This window comes from Salvelinus fontinalis, chromosome 25 (assembly GCF_029448725.1).
Source record: "Salvelinus fontinalis isolate EN_2023a chromosome 25, ASM2944872v1, whole genome shotgun sequence".
In the NCBI taxonomy this organism is placed as follows: domain Eukaryota; kingdom Metazoa; phylum Chordata; class Actinopteri; order Salmoniformes; family Salmonidae; genus Salvelinus; species Salvelinus fontinalis.
This window is the reverse complement of record NC_074689.1, coordinates 23307224-23322477: the sequence shown is the minus strand read 5'-3', so window position 1 is coordinate 23322477 and position 15254 is coordinate 23307224. Positions and strand designations below refer to the sequence as shown.

The 15254-nt window shown below is 39.7% G+C and overlaps 1 protein-coding gene across 1 annotated transcript in view; it reads right to left on the bottom strand.

The window, feature by feature from the left end:
* Positions 1 to 225: 225 nt before the first annotated feature.
* Positions 226 to 15254, bottom strand: part of LOC129823001 (V-set and transmembrane domain-containing protein 2A-like) — a 36365-nt gene continuing 21336 nt past the window's right edge. Inside the window, exons 3-5 of the mRNA XM_055881652.1 lie at positions 8764 to 8814; positions 8119 to 8449; positions 226 to 4306 (exon numbers count right to left, since the gene is read on the bottom strand). Coding sequence (XP_055737627.1) covers positions 4230 to 4306; positions 8119 to 8449; positions 8764 to 8814 — 459 coding nt within the window. The 3' untranslated portion in view covers positions 226 to 4229. The remainder of the gene's footprint in view (positions 4307 to 8118; positions 8450 to 8763; positions 8815 to 15254) is intronic.

Sequence of the window (15254 nt, the reverse complement as noted above, 5' to 3'; positions counted from 1 at the left end):
CGATACAGGGGTGAACACAAACTATTAACTCAATTACCTTCCTACAATAGAAAAGTGAACGCAAACTTGCAAACAACAACTACTGATAGATATTAACATATCAAAACAATGTCAGAAAGAAAGTTCATCTACATGCTAGTTTTATAAGTATGGTGTCTATATTAAGACATATCAAGTCACAGTATATTACAGACTTAACAAATGGACTCATCAAAGGAAGCAGTGTTTGAATCCAGTCTGTGAAAATGATTTATTTAAATAGTATTCTGATATCATCATTACAATACAAACTGTGTCAACGTTCCAGTACAGAAGCTTCACACACACTACCAAATCAAAATAAAATTACAGTTCATAACATTTGACGGCTCAACAAACAGACAAGACTGCATGGAGATGAATCATGATAAGGAGACAATACATCTATGTGGACCTGAAACAATGGATCAGAAAAAAAGAACAGAAACTGATCGTGCTACTCAATTGTCATTGCATTGTACGGAAAATTCCCCGGTAACGGAATGACACTGAGTTTTTTTTTTACTTAAAAAATGTATGCCAAACAAAATCCAATTGATTTCAAAGTTTAACACACCATACGACTCCCAAAGTGGGCTCCAGAGTGGAGCAACGGTGCTAGAATCGTCACTACAGACCCTGGTTCGATCCCGGGCTTTATCACAACCGGCTGTGATCGGGAGTGCCATAGGGCGGTGCACAATTAGGGGAGGGTTTGACCGGGGTAGGCCGTCATTGAAAATTAGAATTTGTTCTTAACTGACTTGCCTATTAAAATAAACACAACTCTGTGCACAATGACTTCTTTTACACAGAAATTTCACAAAAACACATTTACTTGAAGAACAGTGCAGATGCAACGTTTGGTTACAGAATGACGGCACCAACAGAACAAACCGTCATTCAGTTACCATACTTTGCATCAGCACTGTTCTTCAAGTAAATGTATTAAGGTCAAGTTTTCAATGTACATTTTTAAAAGTAGTCATTGTGGATTCTTAAACTTTGATATCAATTGGATTTTGTTTGGCAAACATTTTAAAGTAAAAAATCTGAGTCTCAGCCTAATTCCTTCATGTGGAATTGCCAATAGCTTGTTTGATGGCTGAGACTTTTGTTGCTTGTAAGCCACCACAATTGTCAGACTTTACAATTACCTTAATAAATGACTGTTGTCAATCCTTCAAATTATATATATTCACTTTGCTTGACCCATGATACTCTGAAATGGTTCCATTTCTTGTTGACAAAATCCAGTGAGTTGAAGTACTGTAGGCCGTGCAACAGGTAAGTTGCCATTGGAAGAGGTCCTCCGTAACTGATGGTGAATCAAACTGTCAATAAAGTTTTTTTTTAAAGAATTGCGTAATTCCATTTCCTGTTGTTAGCAAATGAATAAATGACAACATTGTTACAAATACAGAACATCACTTGTCTCTGCTTTTAGACATTTTGATTAAAAAAGGTTACATGCTGATTATTTAATTTACAAGTTTTACAGATTTTTTTTATTTAAATTTTATACAGGAATTTGACAAACTGAAGGCATTCATTTAAAGATGCAGTTCGGGATCTTAAGCACGTACAAATTCATAACATATCATCTGAATTGCAAAACAAAATTAAATATTTTTGCACAGCGTAACATCATACGAAATGGATGACATAGTACACAACTGCGTACAGTTTTCGGGGACCCGTTTTGGCTTGTGAACACTACTTTCAAAAACGACTGGCTGAAATTATACAAAAGCTCTGGAGCATCACTTTATAACTGTGCACACAAATATGCTATTCATTTCACCAGTCCCTGGCTAGAGAACTTGTACAGTATAAACATTCTACTAGCAGATGTCAACTCTTCTTTTTAAAAACTGAACATTTAGGATTAATTTAAATAGTTATGATGTTACTTTACTCAATGGAATTTAGCCTAGTATTGATTTGAGGTTGAGTGGCATGACACAGCCTTGCTAGACTGAGTTTTGTCATCCTGGGCACCACTGGAACAGTGCAGATTAAATATTTGGCCTACACATCTTGTACTCTGACAATAGTTGCTGATCAGGATATGTCTCTAGGTGGATCCTCCGGTATGCTCTGTCAGCTAACTCCAATTGCTGAATCAACAGGTTTAGATCAGCCTTTCCCAAACGCTTTCCTCGGGACCCCAAGTGGTGCACCCCCCCCCACACAGTTTCGGAAACCCTAGTTTAGATCCTCTCACTGATCTGTACAGCAGACTGGACTATCTTAACTGTGGAAAAAGCCTATTGAGACTTTCAGCAAAATGGTGCTTCTTTGTGGCCCCTAAAATGTGTAGGCACTTCCAATACCTTGAATAATTCCATCCCAGTAAGTACAAAATGATATTATTTTAAACAGGATTTGAAGAAATGGACAGATGTTGCGTTGTGAATCTGGGTAAGACCAGATTGGAAATAAATTGGAACAATATGTGAGAGCACTAGGCTACAGTATGAGCAAAGAGATCGATGTTGGTGAACGCCATATTTTATGGACATATAGCCAATGTCTTTGGTTGCATGATACATTTTTACAATGGAGACTCTCTTCAGTCTTTGGCTTCCCTCTTCAACTCAACTGAATGGCAGATCTGAAGCACTGTTACTGCATCAATGAACAATTCCACCCATTCAAACAGTACAGATGTATGATCTTTAATGTGATCACCCTGTAGCAGGGGAACTTACTACGTGTAGTGTATTTGAGGTTTTAAAAAGATTTCTATTTTACACTTTGAAAATGTCCATTAACTATAAACCATATAATAAATCAAATGTCCTGCTGCTGAAGGATTAGTTTCCTGCTGTAGCAAACTGTCTCAAATTAAGATCCGTAATCTGTATTTATGGGGGAATATGTCCAGTGGTCACTTTACGTAACAATAATGCAACATAGCATCGATGCATCCATTTAGTTAATGGTAATTATTCAAAGTGGTGAATGTTTATGGAACAATGAAGAGATACTTAGAAAGCTCCTACTTCTATTAACAGTTAAAATAACGGTAAAATCCATGACGTCTGCTAACGGGTTCTGAATCAAGAGGTCAGATTGTCAAAGCATTGTGTCAATCGAACATTGTGAAGGGATAAGAGCGAGAGCAATTTTAAAACCCGTTTCCTTTAATCACAAGACCTATAGAGTCTTTCCTCATCCTTACGTTTGTGTCATAGATAAGAAACCTATCTTCTAGGTATCATTGGGGGAATCATTGCACCATCAAAACGGTATAAGATGTCTTCTTGGCTAATGTAAGATTCTTTACATAAAGATAGTGTCCCTGAACAATAGACTACAGCAGTACCTTGATACTCAGTCCTTTTTTCCTCTGTGATGGTAGAACATTTAAATAGGAGAGCTGTACTGTACGTGAAGCATGACTATGAATGCCTTTGTACAATATTAGTGCAGGCCAATTTAAATGAATAGTCTGCTGGCATGGTCACATAATGGACATTGACATGTTCATGAATCATAATATAGGAAATGAGAAGGGACGGAAAATAAGTATAATTGTAAACAGAAGAAATACCATTGTAAAAAGTAAAGAAGGTGAGCATTAATGAGAAGTGATCTGTAATAACAACGTTCGAGAACTGTATTTGCAAGTTACACACAATACGGATGATAAAATAATTCATTGTCGAGTTGCCTTCATTTAGCAATCCGACTAGGCCTCTACATCATGTTGTTGTATTTGACTAGCTCTTTTGTTCTAAGAGGACTATGAATAGCCTTGCGTGACGTAGTTACATAATAGTGAAAACATAGCGAATGTAAGCTATACACAGTTCCAGGTGTTTGAAATAAAACAATTATATATACTGATATTATATATACACAAATATAGATATTTTTTTTTACTTTAAGCAATGACACAATAGATTCACTGCAGGAATCTCAAAATAAAGGTCTGTGAAAGATATTCCAAGGAGCCAATGTCAGTTTCCATTTTGTTTCGATTGTTGGGTGCATTGAAGAAACGTCGGCACAACAGGTAATCCCGCCGCTGGCCTTTGAGAAGGTGCCTCTTGTGGTACAACGGGTAATAAGAATGTATTGGGTGCAGAGTAGTGGAAAATTAGGGCCAACTGTGTCGTCCGCTTGGTGGTAATAACAGGCCATTTTCTCCTTCGCTTCGAGAAGAGGGAGTGATACTCGGAGGAAAAAGTCAGTCCTTGAAACTATAGCAAGGTATCCCTCACGAAGCCACAGGCAAGAATCAGGATGGCAAGTCCACAGCTTGTAGCTATCCTCGTGCCTGTGAAAGAAGAAATATGGTCAACACATATACAGCACTTATCTTGCATTTATTTTTTATCACTGACAAAAACACTTATTGTTGTAATGTATGTATTTTGTTCTTATAAAGCTGTACATTGGGTGTGATGCGGGTATTCATCCGTTGTTATATAGAATATGCATTAATTTCACACAAAATATGTCCGCAGTTGTTTTCGTTAACAATTATGAACTGCTGAGGAGAAATGTATGCAAAAGCTATTACGGCACTAGTCTGAAACATTATATACATTATGCACATATAGAATGATCTGCTTCTGAAATTAAATATGAAGGCTGGATAAGTCCACTAGCTTCCAAATGTGAGTCAATTCAATTAAATATATTCAAATGAACACTCACTACACCAAACACCCACAACAACAAAAAAATTAGGATAGAATCTTTACCCTAAAGTACAGGAAGTACAAACGGTCTTGTGAAAGGATTTACATGGACAGCTACCATTTGCTGAACTTGTCAAGCTGCTGTCTGTTCTGAAGTCAGCTTCCACTGCATTTTGACCAACCCACACTGTCTGACAACTGTGTGATATTGAATAGCCTAGGCAGTCTTATGCAAATTTGGTTCATTTGTATCTCGGGGACATTGTCCTTGAATTGATAAGAGCAAGAGCAAGAGCACAGAAAAAAAGGCATCGAGGCATTTCTGTACTAAGGATAATGATGCAGAACTTATAGTACAGAAGGGAGAGATGGGAAGATATTCTGAATGGCAATGGTACATGCTCTAGTGTATATTAAGCTTTTATTCTGTTAAATCACCCTGGAACACACAAACTAAAACTGGATCCAAGGTCCAAAAAGCATAAAAAGAAACAAGATGAACTTGTTCTTGTACCTGCAGAGACTGAAAAAGTGTCCTGGAGGGAAAAGAGCAAGAATGTAATCCTCCCGAAACAAGGCAGCATTCAGGAAATGGAAAATGAAATATTCCCTAAATCATGATGACATTTACTGGATTTGTCTGTCAGACCAAGCACAGCAATGTTCTAAGAGGAGAATTGTCAGGGGACATTTTGGTTCGGCTCAATATCAGGAGGAGGAAAAAGACGGAGGCCTGTGACCCGCTGTTCTTCCCTGCCAGATTTAATTTGGCCCGGGGTGATCAAGTGGACAGGAGTGCCACAGAGGAGCTAGGCCAAAACATCCTCCGCATGGAGAATCATTAATCAGTTCACAGCCTGGGAGGGTGGGCTACGCTGCACTGCCGATGGAGACTGCACTGATGATGTGCAGTGAATATCTCACACCACGCTAGCCCCACCTGAAAACATACTCACGCCACGGAATACAGCCTAAATGTCATTCTTAGATAAACAATAGAAAGTGCATCACAGGAAAAGCTTAAAAAAAACATGAATTGTCGCAACCAAACTCTTGATTTAATAAATAAGGCTAAAACAGGAGTGAGCACGAGTAAAATACTACACCCAAGGACTGTTCATTTTACTATAACAGGACTCAAATGGCTTTAGGTTGCACAAAGTAAAGTCACCTGGTCCACTAGCAATCATTACAGTCTAACTGAGTCTCTAGTTTAATCAATATTTTGTCTAATGGAATGCAGGGCAGAGTGACCTCCCCACTGAGGGAGAGTGCGTCACCCTGAGGGAGAGTGCATCACCCTGGCTTTATGCTGCTACCATAGGGAGAGAGCTAATCTCCCTTGGGCAGATTCTGCATGTAGACCGAAGAATCTGAACGGGACTGAATAGGATGCGTGAGACAAGGAGCAGCATTAGCTCCGGTCTTTGGGTTTTCGTCACTGATTATGTGGACGTATCGGGATTGGGAGGAGGTAGTATTTTAACTGTCTTATTTCGGGGGGGGGGGGGGGGGGACTTTGGCTGAGAGTTTCCTTTTGCGAGGGTGGAGAGTCCGCAAACCGATAGAAAATCTAAATTTCTTAAAAAGTATAGACCTTGAAGTTAATTGCAAAACTGTTCAAATTCCCAGAGATTAATATTCTGGGTTAACTGAGATCAGGAAAGAGCTGGCCTTGCGCCATCTATCTGCCTACATGATGGCACTAGCTGTGGATGTGGCCTCCTGAAAAAAAAATGCAATAACAGTCTGATTTGTCTAGTAAATCCCTGCTGGGATTTGGTGATACCAGATGGCACTGCATCTAGGTGTCATTCACTCATTTCACAAATGTTCCCAGTTCTCAGTATAGTTCAACGCTCAGCCATGTTGGATAGTACACAGGGGTATTCGATCTTATGAAAGTATACTGAACAAATATATGAACGCATGCTTTTCCCCTTTTTAATGAGCTGAAATATAAGATCCCAGAAATTGTCCATGTGCACAAAAAGCTTGTTTCTCTGAAATGTGTTTACATCCCTATTAGTGAGCATTTCTCCTTGTGCTGGGGACAATAAAACTCCACTCTAAAATGTGCAGATTTGTCACACAATGCCACAAACGTCTCAAGTTGAGGGAGAGTGCAATTGGAATGCTGACTGCAGGAATATCCACCAGAGCGGTTGCCAAAAAATTGAATGTTCATTTATTTTCCACAAGCCGCCTCCTATGTAATTTTAGAGAATTTGACAGAACATCTTACTGGCCTCACAAGCACGGTCCACGTGTAACCGCGCCAGCCCAGGACCTCCACATCCAGTATGTCTGTCTGTAATAAAGCCCACTCTGATTGGCTGGGCCTAGCTCCCCAGTGGGTGGACCTATCTCCTTAGTGGATGGGTCTATGCCCTCCCAGGCCCACCCATGGCTGCGCCCCTGCCCAGTCATTTGAAATACATAAATTAGGGCCTAATGAATTTATTTCAATTGACTGATTTCTTTCTATGAACTGTATCTCTGGAAAATATTTGAAATTGTTGCATGTTGCATTTATATTTTTGTTCAGCGTTGTTCTTTTCCCACAACGGGTTGGCGACTTGCCACATAGTTTGAACAAAGTTGTGAAGGCCTTTTGGTACATCTCACTTCTGGGACATTCTTTGTATTTTAATTAAGTGATCCAAGAGCTTTGAAAAAGCAACAATGCCAAAACAAATGTATGCAAACTGTGAGGTAACTAGACCTGACACATTAGCCTTCTCTGCACAGGCATGTAAACGCAGACAACACCATGCACTGAATTCCTACTCGGCTAACAATTGCCATGGTTTACAGGTCGGACAATGTGTAAAATCTTCGCAGCCTGGACTGAAAGGCATACAGACAAGAAGACAAGCTGATGGACAGGTAGACAAACAGACAGACTGACATACAGACAGAAAAAAAGGATTAAAAAAAAGATTGGCTAATGATCAAGTCCCTTGAAATTCCATGAAACATGAAACAGCCAGTACCGAAACCTGACGTAGCGGAACCCGACGAGTCTCTGGCGGCGTTACCTGAACTCTGTTTGATTATCTCACCTGAACTCTGTTTGATTATCTCACCTGAACTCTGTTTGATTATCTCACCTGAACTCTGTTTGATTATCTCACCTGAACTCTGTTTGATTATCTTACCTGAACTCTGTTTGATTATCTCACCTGAACTCTGTTTGATTATCTCACCTGCTCTGTTTGATTATCTCACCTGCTCTGTTTGATTATCTCACCTGAACTCTGTTTGATTATCTCACCTGAACTCTGTTTGATTGTCTCACCTGAACTCTGTTTGATTATCTCACCTGAACTCTGTTTGATTATCTCACCTGAACTCTGTTTGATTATCTCACCTGAACTCTGTTTGATTATCTTACCTGAACTCTGTTTGATTATCTCACCTGAACTCTGTTTAAATGTCTCACCTGAACTCTGTTTGATTGTCCTGGCTGATGATGTCTGAGAGCTGGAGGTAGAGCGAACCCTCAGGTCGGGGCTCATGCTGTCCTGTGCTGCTGTGGCGCCTGTCTTGCGTGGCTTCTTATCAGCTGTCAGGTGTGACAAGGGGGATGTCTTCTTGGCCAGCCTGATGCGGGGCCGGGTGCTGTTCACCTTCAGGTAGGCCTGGACCTTGTACTCCAGCAGCTCTCCGTAGTTGGCGTTGGTGACTCTGCACTCGTACAGGCCCTCGTCACTCTTTCCCACCCGGGAAATCTGCAGTTTGTGGGAGATGTCGTTTCCCTGTACCTTCACCGTCTGTAGGGAGATATAGAGATGTTCAACGAAAAATGCAGGAGCAACCTACATCACAAATCCACATGACTAGTGGTGCAGTACAGAGAACCATGTAATGACACAACAGTAACACATAGTGATGGTTTTATGTGTCCATACTTATGGAGTCACATACACATGGTGTCCATATTCTACATCTGCATTGCTTGCTGTTTGGGGTTTTGGACTGGGTTTCTGTTTACGCACTTTGTGACATCTGCTAATGTAAATACATTTCATTTAATTTGATGTCTTAATCTGGACACCATACACATTCTGTACATGCAGTAACTTACACTTATTTTAGTCCCTTCATTGTCTGGATCCGGCTCTGGTATCATTTCCATCTAAGAAAACGGATAAAACAAGAATACTCCTAAAAAATCAGGAACAAAGCTGAAAAGACATTCGAAAAGTGGACAGCAATGGATTATTGGTCTCTAAGAGTGTGTCACTCTAACAAATGTTCGAGGAGATATATTTTATACCAGTTTAGTCTTCGCAGACACTCAAATATAACTAGTCAGAAAGCCTCTGGCATTCCTTTAGTACGGTGCACTCAAAAGTATAGTTTGGGTGTAAATGCAGCATCGTCGTCGTCCATGAACAACTATAAATGTTTGATAGCTACATCGATAAGTAGTTAATCACACATGGAAGCAGCAAAAACATACCAATATCACCACAAAAGATCAGCTAAAATGAAGGAAACCCTTTCCCCCTCCGTTCTAAATGTACAGAATGGGGAAAGAAAAAAGGGTTTCCTTCATTTTAGCTTTATGAAAAGCTTTATGAAAAGCTTTATGAAAAGAATCAATGAAATACAGTTACTTCGATATTCAGTCAAAAGAAACAGTATGAAATTTTTACTCAGAAATGACATTGAACTGGCAAATAACTCTACATTATCATCATCTAAGAAAAGCCAATGTTTTCTCTACATGCTGATGAGACATAATGGACTGTCTGGTGTCTTTATAACCACAACAAACCTTCCAATAGGAGACTCTCAAATGAAGTGAGAACACAGAGATATCAAAAAAAAGGGACACAGCTTCAGGATGAACATTCTGGCTCTGGTGGCTGTATTCTGGCACCACAGCAAACACTCAGCCCAAAGCCTACATCATGGTCTGGGCATTGATTTTAGAGGGTATCATTTATTTAATCTTCCATCGAAGGCCAAATGGACTTATTTCTGGGAAAGTGTGTTGATGACAGGCTTGAGCAGAGCAGCAGAGCCTCTTTCTAACCAGTCCATGAAAGAAACACCTTCAGGGGTTGAAATATGTCAGCTCCACGAGGTCGAAAAGGTACAGGAGCTACATAAGAAAATCTGAACTAGCGAGTTTTCTGTCAAGTATATAATGACTTTCGAGAAGCCACTGCTTACAATAGAATACTTTCTGTCAACTGTGATCAAAACTATTAACAATAGACAATTTGCGGGACGTTGATGTCAAGAGAATTGGTGAGGCTTCGACATAGATTTGACCAAAGTCACCTGTCTCAATATTTTCTTTACAAACTGTCCCTTGATTAATAAACTATAGACTCCATGTAGGGTCCATATAAGTCACCTAGGATGGATAATCTTCTAAAAGATATACATCCACTCACATCTGTCTTCCTGGTTTTCCCTCTACATTCAGAAAAATGTTGTAGAGTGGACGTACTGTAGAATGTGAACTAGTCTAACGGTCATCTAACAATCAATGACCAAAGACTAGGTCCAGCAGAAAGAGATTCGAGCCTCTCTCTCTAGTTCAGTCCTGGATCACAGTTTTATAGGGTACTTTATTCCAATTGGGTCTAGTCAATTTACAGTGGCTTTGCGAACCATAAAAAAATGTTTGGCATTTCATTGTGGAACTCCATTAGTCATTTAGCCTTGTACAAATGCAATTAACTTAATTGTGACATAATGTATTTTTCGATATTCATTCAGAATCCAGGGATTTATCATGAAGCGTAATAGACATTTATAGGCCACTTGCAGACTGGCGTTGTGTCATAAGACATTTAACTGTCACGGAAATGTGTTGATTTCATGATGAGAGAAATCTATTAAAATGTACACAAGCGTTAGCCTATCCGTAACTCGAGCGTAACAGAACAGCTTGTTTCCTCAAATGGGAAATAGACTCCTAGTCTTAGAATGCCTGTTTTTATCAATAATGATTCCCTTTTGTCTACAAATGTGTTCTGTTTAATTTACAAGTGTTCTTTAGAGTGAATTAACGTCTTTTGACTGTGATGCAAAAAGTTTGCAGTGACACTAAGAAACAAAAGCTACATTATTTTCTCATTTATATTTCATTTTGTCTCCGCCTGGCTGCCTCTGAGCTCCACACACTCTCAGTTTCAATCTCTTGTCTCTTTATTACAAAAAAACCTTCCACCGTCACACACTGCCATTCTTCATGCGAACTGAAATTGACTTCTTGTAAAATGTGTCCCGCAATTACTGTGCATAAAGCAAGGGGCCGCCCAGGTCCCTGCAACCAAATGAATGTCAAAAGAGAAGAATGGAATCATTTACATTGAGATATAGACCTAACTGTACTGCACTTCCACCCTTTATTACGATCGTCTGACATATTTCATTATAATGAACTAGAGGCTGTTATAATTCTTAGGTTGTCTATAGGCCCCCTGTGTTACATTTCATTAATTAGAGGCAATCAATAAGCAGCCTTGATTTAAAAACCAATCAAATCATAAGATCAGCTGTAACAACAAGACTCACTCTCATCCTTCAAGAGATGGGCTAAGGCTCTTGAGCTCAACACATTCTTCCCCTCTCACTGTCTGGAGAAGTGAGGAACAATACAATACACTTCCATTACTAAAGGCTGCCCAAGCCAACAAACAGATGAACAACAGTCAACTTGGATGTAGATTCACTCTCGGTAACACTTGACTTAAAGTCAACCGGTTAGGGTTTAATAATAGCAGCCATTTGGTAACACATGACTTAAAGGCCAGTAAGCATTTTACTATAGCATTTACAGCTGCTTTATCCTGTGCACGTGACAGATTAATTTAGATTTGATTTGAAAAGTAGAAGCCCTATGCACGGTAGTACGTCTTCTTCAAGTTGGGGAGGAACGACTTGGAATCCAAATCACATCCAAAAACCACCCACTTGGAAAGACAACAGTTGATCTTGATGTATTGTCTGAGGCTGTCCTTAATATGAGAGTGTGCCAGTTTTACATTTGTTTTGGGATCTGCAAGTGAACTTTCTCTACAAAATCTCTGCCCCTTTAACAAGTCCTTCGTCATTCCATCAAGTACCCAATAATAACGTTTGAGTGTGTTAAGCTGGAGTACATAAAATGCCATGCAGCCTTGTAAGTGCTCGCTAATTACAAAGCTCACTGACTCTTGAGTGGGCGCTCAAGACGTTATGGCGCGAGATCTGTTGTTAATGTTAATTATGGCCACTGCAATCATGTTCTTGAGTTCTTCTCAAATGGAAAAAGCTGGAAAGGCTCCACTGTCATTGGTCAAGTGTCTGATGCTGCGATGGTAATTACATGTACAATAGATGAACTGCAGCATCTCCCAATATGAGAGAGAGTGTAGGACTCGGCTTCAGTCGAAAAAACAGCCCTCCAAGTGTACATTGGTTTTAACTGACAGAATTTTTTACAATTTAAAATTAGTTTTGGAAAATACTGCTGTACGTGATCGCATTTCATACATTTTTGGTGTACTGTTTGCATTAAATCTGTATAAGTTATCAACTCTTTCCATTTGAAAAGAACTCAAGGGGCGGCCTAGTGGTTAGAGTGTAGAGGTGGCAGGTAGCCTAGTGGTTAGAGTGTAGAGGTGGCAGGTAGCCTAGTGGTTAGAGTGTAGAGGTGGCAGGTAGCCTAGTGGTTAGAGTGTGGAGGTGGCAGGTAGCCTAGTGGTTAGAGTGTAGAGGTGGCAGGCAGCCTAGTGGTTAGAGTGTAGAGGTGGCAGGTAGCCTAGTGGTTAGAGTGTGGAGGTGGCAGGTAGCCTAGTGGTTAGAGTGTAGAGGTGGCAGGTAGCCTAGTGGTTAGAGTGTAGAGGTGGCAGGTAGCGTAGTGGTTAGAGTGTAGAGGTGGCAGGTAGCCTAGTGGTTAGAGTGTAGAGGTGGCAGGTAGCCTAGTGGTTGGAGTGTAGAGGTGGCAGGTAGCCTAGTGGTTAGAGAGTTGGGCCAGTAACCAAAAGGTTGCTGAATCAAATCCCCGAGCTGGCAAGGTAAAAAATATGTTGTTCCTCCCCTGAACAAGGCAATTAACCCACTGTTCCCCGGTAGGCTGTCATTGTAAATAATAATTTGTTCTTATCTGACTTGCCTAGTTAAATCAAATACCACTGCACAGGACTTGTTAAATGAGTGACTTTGAGATAAATAGTGTAAAGTAACAATCTGAGCATTTCAGGGCTGTTTAGAGGGCACACAAGTAAATGTGATTTTTTTTTTAAACAAGAGGAGGAAACTCCTACTCAGCCCTTCAGACGTTCCCAGTGTGGAAACAGGAGACAAGATTCCATATAAAGAGCTTCTAAAAATGGCTTCAAAGCCACTTGTGGCTCCCTAGTCTCCTCTAGCTACCCACCACCTTGGCGACTATATAAGTGAAGCCTGAGACCATGGTGGTTTTTCAAGTATATCATCAAACCTCGCAGTCCAATCAGCAATGCCATCATATAGACATCCAATCAGTTCCCATACAAGTGGAGGTACAGAAGAATTTCTCCCATCTTTGATGATCCCCACAGATGTTGAGTTATCCTCTTGTTAGTGCCATATTGATCCCCCCACACACACACTCAACACACAACACACAACAAACTACTGACAAGGAACATGTCAACGTATGAACAGAGAATGTGACACAATGTCTCAAACAAGAGGTAGCTGTAGGTTAATGTAAACAAATGTTTACTGGAGAATATTGAAAGTCAATTGATTGGGCAGTTTTATTTTCAGGCTGGCAGTCATATCCCTCTCTGACACATAGGAAAGGAAGAGCTGGCATGTTACACATGAGGAGACTGAGACAGAGGCAGACGATATGAAATGTCAATGTAAAGTAGGCTATTATGAAAAATGTTGAAGTGCTGTGGTAAACAACTGAAGCATGTTGAATACAGTAGAATCATTATGAGAATTGAATGACAAAGTACCATGGGAATACATGAATTAATCAAGGTTCATGAAGGGGGTTTGACAATCACATCTGATGCACAAGCACGTCCTATTTTCAACGTGAAACTGGTTCACGGTAAATTAAATATTTCAAATCCCTTTCCGTCTCTCTGTTTTTTTTTTTTTTGCATTCTTGCGCTGAATCAATAGATTAAGTGTGACGTCCTTCCTCTCTTCTCCTCTTCTTGTTCATCAGAGATATTCTGAGAAACAAGGTGTTGGTGAGACACAACAGTTCCAAGGACGCCGCAACAACATCCTCTGCCATCAATGCCATCTCTGTTAAAATGTCTTGGGAAAGAATGCATGTTGTAGAAAAGCATTGGCCTTTCAGAATCGGCAGAGGCTGTGTGTTATGACTCACTGTGGAGTAAAAGCAATGAAAGTAAGCAAAACAGAAAGATTGTTCAAGGAACTAATATCAGGAAGACCAAACAACTTACAAAACAACTTACAGAACACCTCCATATTTCCATGGAGAGATGTTGAAAGAAAACTTTTCCTACCTTTTCTATATACTATAGATCTCTTCACTGATGTTGTTAATGTCTCTGGGCAAGAAGTGGCTACGCATGGAAACACACTTAGTGTTTATAGAACAAAACAATACATTATTCACACTCATGTTGAATAATCACTGCAATTATGAAGCTAACTTTAATATGCACAGTCTAATAAGAGTCACTTTATGCTATTATCCAATTTGATGGAAGTAAATTAGCACATCAATCAACCACTAAAAACATCTTGAGGTATTTAAGTCAAAATCATTGGCGGATGACAGATCTTGTGATAACATAATATCATTATTTTTTTCCCCCATTTTTTTTTAGGATTAATTTGATTCTCAATGCAACAGACCCCTTTTAGGCAATGGAAAGTTGAGAGAGAGAGAGAGAATCCCAGCAGCATTACAGTTCTTTACACACTCAAAGTGGTGCAGGTGTACCTATTGTTTTGAATCAGTGAATACATGGTCACCACATAGCAGTAATAAAAGGTTGTTTCCTCAAACATCCAATAATAACAGAGCCTTACCAATGATGAGAAACAAGCAATCCAATATAATAAAAGTACACTAATTACTAAAGTATATTTCCTGGACTGATACTAATCATTTTGATTACAAACTCCCCTTGAAGGGGATTGATAAAAATCATATTGAATGGAATCAAATTGAAGAGATTCCAGCTGGAAACAAATACACCCATTTCCCTCAACGATACCAATAACACATGCTGTATCCTGTCACTTCCACTGTTTTGTTTCATGTAAATGAGTGGGGCATATCCACATATAAACTCAGCAAAAAAATAAACATCCCTTTTTCAGGACCCTGTCTTTCAAAGATAATTTGTAAAAATCCAAATAACTTCACAGATCTTAATTGTACAGGGTTTAAACACTGTTTACCATGCTTGTTCAATGAACCATAAACAATGAATGAACATGCACCTGTGGAATGGTCGTTAAGACACTAACAGCTTACAGATGATAGGCAATTAAGGTCACAGTTATGAAAACTTAGGACACTAAAGAGGCCTTTCTACTGACTCTGAAAAACACCAAAAGAAAGATGCCCAGGGTCCCTGCTCATCT